At 42.4% G+C, this 12,071-nt stretch overlaps 1 protein-coding gene across 5 annotated transcripts in view; it reads left to right on the top strand.

Moving 5' to 3' along the window:
- Positions 1-11,686, top strand: part of LOC137259880 (cholinesterase-like) — a 75,069-nt gene extending 63,383 nt beyond the window's left edge. For 4 of the 5 annotated variants that reach the window (XM_067797514.1, XM_067797516.1, XM_067797517.1 and 1 more), the window contains 4 exons: positions 3,411-3,720; positions 4,531-5,743; positions 6,447-6,607; positions 9,967-11,685. In XM_067797514.1, coding sequence (XP_067653615.1) covers positions 3,423-3,720; positions 4,531-5,743; positions 6,447-6,607; positions 9,967-10,091 — 1,797 coding nt within the window. In that variant the 5' untranslated portion in view covers positions 3,411-3,422 and the 3' untranslated portion in view covers positions 10,092-11,685. Of the gene's footprint in view, positions 1-3,410; positions 3,721-4,530; positions 5,744-6,446; positions 6,608-9,966 lie in introns of all 5 variants that reach the window. The other variant, XM_067797515.1, reaches the window with a different exon arrangement.
- Positions 11,687-12,071: the final 385 nt, after the last annotated feature.

Genomic DNA, 12,071 nt, shown 5'->3' with positions numbered 1-12,071 from the left:
TACATCTCCAGATTAGGTCCACGGGGTGCTACATCTCCAGATTAGGTCCACGGGGTGCTACATCTCCAGATTAGATCCACGGGCTACTACATCTCCAGATTAGGTCCACGGGGTGCTACATCTCCAGATTGGGTCCACAGGGTGCTATATATACAGATTAGATCCACGGGGTGCTACATCTCCAGATTAGATCCACGGGGTGCTACATCTCCAGATTAGGTCCACGGGATCCAACATCTCCAGATTGGGTCCACGGGCTGCTATATATACAGATTAGATCCACGGGGTGCTACATCTCCAGATTAGGTCCACGGGCTGCTACATCTCCAGATTGGGTCCACGGGCTGCTATATATACAGATTAGATCCACGGGCTGTTACATCTCCAGATTAGGTCCACGGGGTGCTACATCTCCAGATTAGGTCCACGGGCTGCTACATCTCCAGATTGGGTCCACGGGCTGCTATATATACAGATTAGATCCACGGGCTGTTACATCTCCAGATTAGGTCCACGGGGTGCTATATATACAGATTAGATCCACGTGGTGCTATATATACAAGTTAGATCCACGGGGTGCTATATATACAGATTAGATCCACGGGGTGCAACATCTCCAGATTAGGTCCACGGGCTGCTACATCTCCAGATTGGGTCCACGGGCTGCTATATATACAGATTAGATCCACGGGGTGTTACATCTCCAGATTAGGTCCACAGGGTGCTACTTATACAGATTAGATCCACGTGGTGCTATATATACAGGTTAGATCCACGTGGTGCTACATATACAGATTAGATTCACGTGGTGCTATATATACAGGTTAGATCCACGGGGTGCTATATATACAGATTAGATCCACGGGGTGCTATATATCCAGATTAGGTCCACATGATGCTATATATACAGATTAGGTCCAACTGGTGCTACATCTCCAGATTAGGACCACGAGGTGCTATATATACAGATTAGGTCCAAGCGCTGCTACATATATAGACTAGGTCCACGGGGAGCTATATCTCCAGATTAGGTCCACGGGGTACTATATATACAGATTAGGTCTAAGCGCTGCTACATATATAGACTAGGTCCACGTGATGCTACATATACAGATTAGGTCCATGGAGTGCTACATGTCCTAATTAGGTCCACGTGGTGCTATATATACAGATTAGGTCCACGGGGAGCTACATCACCAGATTATGTCCACGGGGTACTATGTATACAGATGAGGTCCACGAAGAGCTACATCTCCAGATTAGGTCCACGGGGTACTATATATACAGATAAGGTCCACAGGGTGCTACATCACCTGATTAGGTCCACGGATGTGGTTCACTTGTACATGTACTCAGCCTCGGACTTCGGTGGATTTTCATCTTTACTCAGGATGAAATTGTAAAATATCGTAGTCATTCTTCAGAAGACAGTGGAAATGCCAAACAGGGCGCCATCAGCGCTTGTTCAGCTTGTTTTTAAGATCAAGCCATTTCCGTTTAACAAAATAAAGTGTTATAGGTTTTACACAATATATCCTCGGCAAAGACATTCATACGTTGTAAACATATACTTCTTGCAGGAATGGGAAATTTCTGATCTATTGATCCCCAAATTAGCCAACTGGTATAATTGTCAATAGCTGTAACAGCCAGGCATGGTTGTACATTTGCTCCGGTTGTACACTTGCTCCGAACTGGTAACATCACCGGAAATTCGTATCGGAAGTAAGCCGGGTCCCGTAAAAGGATCCGGGAACCAGCTTCGTACCGAAAGTAGCCCCTCACGAGATTTACTGGCCCTACAATACATCGGCTACACAGCGTGCAACATCATACAGTTTGTTTCTGCTCAAATAGAACGGTAACTTAAACGTGTTTTATTGGTGGTGAATATGTATTCTTGACTGAGTGGCGGTGGAGTAGCCTTGAGGTTAAAGCGTTGGCTCTCCTTACCGAAGACCCGGTTCGGTTCCACACATGGGAACAGTGTGTGAACCTTATTTTTAGTGTCCCCCGTCGTGATATTACTGCCATATTGCGGCGTAAAACCATGCTCACTCACCCACTGTAAAGTGATTGTACGTAACATGGATAAGAAAGTGTTAAGACTGATGTTAGGGCAGAAACGAGAAAGTCACTATTTCCTGGCAACTGCAGTGTGTACAGCTACCCTCTGACAGATGACCCGTCTCGTATTCCATACATTTCCAGCTACTCACTGCGAGTGCTCAAAGAGTGGCATCATTTGAGAGCTATTTCTTAGGCACGCCATTCGAAGTTGTTTGTGTTATCAAGATCAGCGACAGCGTTAACGTTGAAACGCTTAACGCAAACGATGCGATAAGATTAAGGTTTTGCATATATAAAGCGACGTACCTGTTCTTTAAGCTTTAAACAGGCAGGATAACATCAAAGGACACCAGGGGAACTCATTGCCTCCATGCGGGGAATTTGCGTCCTTCGGCACGAAAAGATGCTGTCCCTTCCATCGAGAGAATACCCAACTGCATGTCACTGTGTCCTAGTTACGTAGATCGACTCCTACGATGCCAATCACTGGAATATTTGTAGACTTAGTTCATTTGACCTCCATATAGCTAGATGTTGGCAAATAAATATGAAAAAGAGAAACATTCATATGTAAGTATTAGTGACAAAAATTTAGTTTATTTTAAAGATTCAGTGCCACACTGCAAATAAACTTAACGCATTTCTCTCCATACTGCAGGCTATCAGCCTATAGGGAAGCTACCAAATAATTTATTCAGAAATACGTTATATTTTTAGATTACAACATATAATTAAAATGTTCGAATGAACTAGTGCAAAGTTGCATTAAATCAACCCTAGCGCTCTCTACCGGCCGAACATTATTCGAAGCGAAACCCATGGAGTTATGTCCCTCCTACACACAACCTGTCATAGAAATCAGTTCGGCAAACACAGGCAACACCGCTACAGTTTTCGATGTACACAGCAACCTACAAGAGGACACGTATAGGCCGAAACAGTTAGGAAAACCTGGGTGAACAGTTCGAGAACCACTGGCCAAACCCTAAATATAAAAGTGAAAATGTTTCTCATCGACACGTCACTTTTATTTATACGCGTAACATTTTTTTTCCATCTGAAAATAATTTTGACTTTACCACGTCCCGATCATTTGTATTTCATGTGAGAAAAAAATCCCCCCCAAAATAGATATGTGTTTCTCCGTCGTCACTTTGTTTTTCTGTCAAAAATTAAAATGTTAATTTTAAAAAGCAGCAAAAAAAATAATAAAAACAGGTCCTACCGCCCTCGTCAAAAAAAATGTGCACGAGAAACATTTTCTTTAAGCAACCTAATAAGGTATCAGACGTTGTTTAACGAAACACGTCATTTCTAAACATGCAATTCTTTCTTTGCAGTTGTAGCGTACAATGCCAGAATTAAGAGGGTTGCCAGGATGCCTCACGTGGTGTGTGCTGCTGATCACCTGTTCAAAGGGAGAGAACCCTGTGGTGATCACCTCGCTTGGGCCAGTCCGTGGCAACACGACAACGGTGTTGAACTCCACAGTGGACATCTACTATGGCATTCCATATGCAGCGCCACCTGTTGGTGACCTCCGATTCCGTCGCCCGGTGTCTCACGAGCCGTGGAACTCAACACGTGACGCGTTAGATATGCCCAACTCATGCCACCAGATTATCGACGAGTTATTCGACAAATTTGAAGGTATGTATACGTGATCAACGTATATTCCCTTGTGCTTCGTAACAGAATGTGCACACATTTTCGACTTCCTCGTTACAACACAGCACATCTACGCGTCTTTCCCCTTACCCTCTGAAAGGTGGGAAGCATATCTGAATTTCCTCCTCCTGTCTATAATTAGTAATGAGTACACTTTTCACAACCCCACGTAACTCAGTATCTTTCTTCTACTATTCATCAGACAATAGACATCTTTCACACATCGTACGTAAGTGTATCTGTGAGTATCGTATCACTATCCACAGGAAGAGTGACCCGTTAAAGGTCCGGGGTAGAATAGAACTTCAGCAACCCATACTTGCCGTAAAAGGCGACTATGCTTGTCGTAAGAGGCGACTAAGGGGATCGGGTGGTCAGGCTCGCTGACTTGGTTGACACGTGTCATCGGTTCCCAATTGCGCTGATCGATGTTCATGCTGTTGATGACTGGATTGTCTGGTCCAGGCTCGACTATTTACAGACCACCGCAATATAGCCGAAATGTTGCGTAAAACTAAACTCACCCACTCAATCAATCACAGGAAGAGTACGTATCTGTACGCCCACATTTCGAAACAGTGAGTGAATGAGTACCTTTCACTTCCTGCCTTTCTGTCGTAGCACAGCATAGAGACGTATCTTCCAACTACTCGTAGAGCATCTTCCAATTACTCGTAGAGCATCTTCCATTACTCGTCGTGACATAAGCACGTCCGATGAGGAAAATCGATTATGCGGGTAAGCACCATAGCCAGAAACAGATTTCTTAAATCCTGAAATTTATGTTTACAGGAGTGGACATGTGGAACCCTAATACAAACATGAGCGAAGACTGCTTATACCTGAACGTGTGGGTCCCGAGGGGTGAGACCCCGAAAAAAGCAATCTTGCTGTGGATATATGGGGGAACGTTTGCTTTAGGAACATCGACGCTCAGGGTGTACGACGGCAAATATATGGCTGCTGCAAATGACGTCATCGTTGTGTCCATCAACTACCGGATAGGCACTCTTGGTTTCCTAAGTTACGGTGATGATCCCTTTACTTCCGGAGAAGACGCCCCTGGCAACGTTGGTCTTTTGGATCAATTAATGGCAATGAAATGGGTAAAAAATAACGCTGAAAATTTTGGCGGGGATCCCAATAGGATTACCATATTTGGAGAGAGTGCCGGCGCGGTTAGCGTATCCATGCATTTGTTGTCACCCCTGTCACGTGACTTGTTTAATAACGCAATGATGCAAAGTGCAAGCGCGTTGTGTTATTGGGGGATGCACAACCGACAGATGGCGAATGATAGGACTAGAGCTCTAGCCCAAATGTTTAACTGTACAACAAGGGATGAGACGCAAATGATGGAATGTTTAAGAAGAGCAGATCCACAAGAGTTATCAGAAAAGGCTTGGAATATTGTAGACTTTTATTTCGACGCACCTTTCGCGCCGGTCGTGGATACATATTTCCTTTCCGACTTTCCAGAGAAGCTGATAGAGCGGGGTGACGTGAAAAACACCAGCATTTTATTGGGCGTGAACAAGGACGAAGGGAACTATTTTTTGTTGTATGGCATCGGAGAGAAATTCAAGCTTAACAATCCCAATCCTCTTGACAGGAACGAGTTCTTGGATGTTGTACGGACACTTGTTGCCCCTAGCAACGATAAAACAAAGAAGGCTGTTGCTATTGAGTATGAAGAGGCTGAACTGCCTGTTGACAGAGACACCTATCGGGTGATTGCCGATGATATTAGCGGTGACAGAGCTTTCAAGTGTCCCACTATTGACTTCGCCAGAGACATGTCGAAAATAAACAAAGACATCTTTCTTTATTCCTTCGAACATCGCGTGTCTACCAACCCATGGCCAAAGTGGGCTGGCGTCATGCATGGGTATGAAATCGAGGTTGTCTTTGGACTTCCGCTGGAGAACGGAAGTAGATACAGTAGTGAGGAAGTGGATTTGAGCCGACGTGTGATGAAGATGTGGACAAACTTCGCTAAAAATAGGTATGGAAGGACTTGTGTTGATGAGAGGTCTGGATGAGTGGATGGGTGGACTTAAGCTCGGTTTTGTTCCTTGTTTACGAGATGCTCAAAATTTACGTCTGCCAAAACCTGGGTCTTGATCACAGACTCCATTGAATGCTCATGGACTCACCCAACTCATGTGCATCAACCAAGTCAGCGAGTTTAGTGCTGTGGTTCTTGTATATGTTTATGTTATTTACTAATTTGAATTTTGATTGTAACTATAAGTGTAACTATAATTTGCACCTATTTTCATCTTATTTGCCCATGTGTGAAGTGTACCCATGTGTACTGTATTTACACGCATGTTATCTGTTAACACGGGTATATACGGGTATATACACGGGTATATATAGCCAGCATGACCAAGTCTTCCAGGGGCAACCTAGTGGTTAAAGCGTTAACTCGTTACACACAGAACTCGGGTTCGGCTCCCCACACGTCTGCAATGTGCGGGTCTATTTTTTGTGTACCCTGGAGTGATATTGCAGGAATGTTGCATCGTAAAACCATACTCACTCACTCACTCTTTAAGGGGTCCGATCCACAAACCTTTTGTATCAGTATGTCATCCGTAATACTAAGGGAAAGAGTAAGGTTACGACAGATCGTGACACGTCCTAGTTCAGGACCCAGGATATATGTATAAAGCGCTCACCGTTATTTGTTCATATGTTGACAGCAACCCGAATGATCCGAATTCAAACGACTGGCCTCGTTTTGACATCCAGTCCCAACAATTTGTGTACCTGAATGTCTCCAAATCTGTGACGTCAGGAAGAGGATTACGTCACAAACAGTGTACATTTTGGCGTGAGATCGTGCCGCTCCTAGCCGATACACGTGAGTACTTATTATACACATAACAGATTGAAGTCCAGAGGTGTCCAGTAGTAAACACGTACACGAATCCTTAACATAATGGCACAACACTAATTTTCCACTGTTTTGTATCATTATATTGTGCTTTTCATATTTATTTGTATATGTCTTGAAATTTTTGAATTCGCAAAGTCATTTAGAAAGTGGACGAAAGGAACATATGTTATATCTGGGATTACACTTCCTTAGTGTATTCGAACCCACACACTTAGAGTCGGGCATCTAACCGCCAGCACAGAACGCCTGTCGCCTAAACTGCTCAGCCCTCGTGGCATCCTAATATGGAAATTACACATCTGGAAGGGCTACACAGACCGTGGTCTGGACTAACTGCTGTCGACGTTCCATTTTTTAGAGAAAAAGTACAAGAGTGTGCATTTTACTGAGAAAGTGTAATCCGTAATATGTGTTACCTCTCAAAATGAAATAATCTAAAACCGTTGCAGTTTTATTCATTAATGCCCATTAATAATCGTGTATATCAAACACGGTAATTGAGACCACTATGAACCTTGTCATGACCAGTGAAACAATCTAGATACGGACGGTGGCTCTGATAATTTTAATAACAATGAACTTTCGTGATTCTTCACAAAATGTGATCATATGTTTTGAATCAAGTACTAGTATTTTCGACTGTGGTCGTGTTTCTCTTATAACGAAAGGGTGGTGCGGTAGCAGATCCGTTTAAGCGGTTGGTCGTCACCAGAAGTCGCAGATCCAGTTCCTTACATGGCTAAAATGTGTATTTCTGGACAGACAGATTTTTATTTAAGTCTCACCCCGATATACATACCAATATTGATTACATACATTCACAAAATATACAAGTATAATATATCACGCCACCATAGGGTTGTGTGAGACTACATTGCAGTTAAAGAAGAGAAAAAACCGCTCACAAATACGTTTGAAAAAGTATGGTTAAAAGATTAAAATACTAAAGCTTTTTTTGCTGGCATGTTACCGAAAGGTGGCGTTAAGCCATACTCACTCACTCTGATTACTAAGATCCACAATCCGCTTCAGCAAGCAGTGAGGAGATGTTTCAGAAAAATACAGTACCCGAAGGTTAACTTCTCGAGTGGCATGTTCAGAAGTTGGTGAATCAGATTAGGAGAAACTTGATGGATAACTTCTTTATTCAAGTGAAGCGACGTTTCGATACAGATTGTCAAACAAGTATGAGTCAGACACAACAGGATGATTTATATACCGGAAATAATTAATAAGAACAAGAAGCAGCTAATTCGGAAGCACAGTAACAGTGTGATGACAAACGATTACATGTAGATGCCATTGATAACAGATTACATATAGAAGCCAGTGGGATGTACACAGAAGGAGAAACGGGACATGTTTGCACAAGTCATACAAACATTTAGGGTTGGTTGGTGAGTTCGTCGTGAGCTGGGGTAATGATATAATCGGGATCTCTGTTGATCAGGGATCGGCGTCATTTGATGTGGATGGCTTCAGTTATTGTCTGTTTGATAAAGTCAGGTTGTAAGTATTGTGCATTCTGTCCAGATGATTTGGTGTTGTGGGATGGTCTGTATGTGTTCTGGGATAGCTGATTTGTTGTCAGATTTGTTCGTTGACGCTGGTGCTCTTTCAGTCTGATGCGTTCATTGACCTGGATGTTTCGACAATACACGATTGCCCTCAGTTACTAACAGTTTTGTACAGCACACCCTTGGGATTGGATGTTTCGCCTTCAGAACGTTGGTTACAGTGGACAATGTGGCGTTTACAACGGCTTGTTACTTCAAGAGTCTGCTGATCTGGTGTGAAGTCTTGCCAGTGTTGGGAATGGAGATTTAATCGGTGCTGACTCTGGACTAATTGGGGCGAAGGCTGACAGATTGTCAGCAGCTATATCGATGACAGTACCACCTTCGGTCTCGTGAGTGGGTCTGAGCGAGTTTAATATGACACCTCACACAGCAATATTTCAATTGTATCATAACCCAGTGATCAACAGCATGAGCATCGATCTACACAACAGGTTTACGATGACATGTGTCAACCAAGTCAGCGAGGTTGATCACCCGATTCCGCCAGATGCTTCTTACGACAAGGGTTTATACTGCAGATCAACTCTGATCTGGATTTTCACGGATCCAGTTCTCATATGTATGGTTTTGTTAAACTTGACTACTACTAAACAGACTCATTAAGCATTGCTACAATGAAGATACATTTGCGGAAATCTCCTTAGGTAATGGAAAAGGCAGGAGAAACCATTTAGACGGATTTGCCAAGTTGTACGAACTGTACACCACGTCAAACATGATATACTGCGGGTTGTACGAATGACCTTGACCGTAGATGGAATGTGACTGCCAATGAGCTTATCGCTCCAAAATTTAAGAGTTGACGTATATAATTATGAGTGTAAACAGGGTAGTAAAATTATTGAAATAATTTCTTATTTATTTGTGTCAATAAACATGCAAAAGAATACAATGTTTCTGCATTTTATTTGTCCTTTATCAAAATCTCGAGTGCGATCATTTTCTATCATAAACTAAATCATCCCGACCTAACCCTTTACTGCCGTTCAAGAAAGATCATGGCGAAACGTTTTGCGTTTCCTTTGCCGATAGGTGAATGATGTTGTATACAGATATGCTAAATTAAAAGATGCTCTAAAGGGTAATAACTTCGTCAAAGGTTGCTTTGAAAGGGTGCACGGGACTGTAAGACCCTTGAAAATTCCGTATTTCAAGGATCGTGCATCCCCGTACACCATTTTAGAACACCCTGCAACTAATACTGTGATGGTTCACAACCTAACAGTCACCATTTCTAATAAAGTTGTGACGTCATAATGCATGACGTTGGCAATAACACGTTGTGGCTGCGACGTTAAACACACGTTAAACATACGTTAAACATACGTTAAACATACGTCAAATATACGTTAAACACTGGCGTGTGGATAACGGGAAGAACAGAACTCTAATCTAGGAGTTGAAACATTTGAAACATTTCACTGATACAAGCTTACAAGATCGATCATTATATGTTTCGGCATTCATATCTGAATTGTAATGCGTTGCCAGGACACAATATTAGTCTCGATATTTCTGTGCATTAGCCGATCACATTTACTTACTTTTCCTATAAAAATATATTCCTACATAAGTATCAAATACATGTTTGGCGTTCTTCCAAATTGGACACCGTCTGTTATAACCTGGGTCTATTTTAAGGAAAGCACCGACCTTTCCCTGTATAATGACAGTTTCATAAATCATTTATGCATTGGCCCAAATTCCATCTGAATTACGTTTTTTCTCTCTTTCTTCCATTAGCATCCCCACCGTCAGCAACGACAAGTTGCATCAACACAAGCCACTCCGTCTTCCCCAACTACACCGTTCTCTTCATCACAGGGGCCTTCATCATCGGAGGACATCTAAAGGAGCTCTGCGCATGACAAGCACTCCGTTGCTAGGAGGAGAGTATTGGAATTACTCAATGTTGGGAGTAACGCGCACGTGGTTGCTGGGATACATTGGTATCAGCACGCCCCTGGGGCTACTCCCAGTTTGTTGTTGCTGAACTGAAATACTTTTTCAGTGGTGTAACAACACCTTTCCAGGAATATGGTGGGTTGCTGGGATACAAGACGTCGGATAAATCAAATACGTATCGGTAGGACGGATACAACTAACGCTAACCCAGGTTAATAAGTTGCCATGGCAACGTAAATCATTTAATTTTTTTTAAATTAGTCCGAGAGGGAAGCGGTAATGGCCCTATGTATGTTTCACTTGACCCTTGAATCACTGGCCTTTGCAAACGAGCGTTTACTGAAGGAGATCCGCTGTCAAAAATACCTTCACTGCTTCACGACTTTGGGAAATATGGAATGAAAAGGGGACATCACTCTCAGGTTAATTCGGAACTAACGTGCGATTCCAGCAGCGCTACCGACAGGTGTCGCTCTTACCTCAAGGTCCAGCGGTGCAGCGGAGCTTGGCCTAGCGTACTAGCGAATGTCTGGACAGATACATATGCAGCCATACATGTACTAAGTTTCAGTTTTCAGAGACAGTTGAACTGTGTATACTTCACATATGATAAAAGTGTTTTTTTCACTCGTAACCATGGTAACTAGGATATCACTGCACGTGTTGCTGTCGTGTGAAGAATCTTAGCATCATCACAAGCCATCGATTGTATCTCCAAGCAATACTGATCCTATGTTTTATGCCAAATTGTTTGGTGACGTCATAATGACATAAGGATGACGTCATGTTTTACATTTTCTTATGACATGACAACGATAGAGCAATATGCATAATACCCCTTTGTATATACGGTGTATATGTTCTTTTCACCGCGCACTGCCATGTATATATCACCATGACAACCTCACAGGATAGTAAATAACGAATGCCGATATCACTCAAAACGAAGCTCTTTATAAATCTTTCCAATGAAACTTAGCTCTTTGTGTTTCATTTGCTCTTTCGCCACTTTTTATCAACTGTGACTTTTTTGTTCGCAGTTCTACATCTGGACTGTAAAATGCTGACGATAAATTATTTAACAACCAAAAAAGGCTGTTTCAGCAGTATCAATTTTGCCATTTCGATCTTGCATTCTGAAATTATCGTTTCTGCCATTCGACGACTCCTCGATCAAGTGCTTGGAATGATGTAACAAAAACGGGCATGTTCATCTCATCATATTTAACGTGTTTCATCGTATTTCATTCAATGTTTTCTGCAATTCGATGTCCTTTCGAACACAACCCTTTCTACAATTTGAAATAGTTGATGGTGTTTACGATATTATATACTGCCTCGCTGAGAGTAAACCATAATTACACCATGTATATGTTCTGGCGTTTATCGACGTCTTCTTCTTCATTTGGAAACATATACTCATTCTGCCATTTTATAGCAATTGTATTTAGATGGTAGAAGCAAGGGATCGGCGTCTATTCAGCCAGCAGTAGAACTCCGTTTAACTGTTCAATGCTCCAAGTATATACTATAGAGAATAAAATCAGGTTTTCATAATGTTCGGTGTTTCTTTTGTTTGTTCATGTCATTTACATATACAATCGGTATGTATTTTGGTGACTTTGTACACTGTACATATTCGTGTTGGAATTCGCTTTCAGCAGCCCATGCTTCTCCCCAGCTAAGATGCAGGTTAGAATGTTCCACCTTTATGATACATGTTCCGTGTAGTTTTGTGTTCAGTAGTTATAGTCTAGAGGGGTATACACGCAAAGTACTCACTACAGGGGTATACACGCAAAGTACTCACTACAGGGGTATACACGCAAAGTACTCGCTACAGGGGTATACACGCAAAGTACTCACTACAGGGGTATACACGCAAAGTACTCACTACAGGGGTATACACGCAAAGTACTCGCCACAGGGGTATACACGCAAAG

This window comes from Haliotis asinina, chromosome 13 (assembly GCF_037392515.1).
Source record: "Haliotis asinina isolate JCU_RB_2024 chromosome 13, JCU_Hal_asi_v2, whole genome shotgun sequence".
NCBI classification, from domain to species: domain Eukaryota; kingdom Metazoa; phylum Mollusca; class Gastropoda; order Lepetellida; family Haliotidae; genus Haliotis; species Haliotis asinina.
Note: the sequence above shows the minus strand (reverse complement) of the source record. Positions and strands in the feature narration are given on the sequence as shown.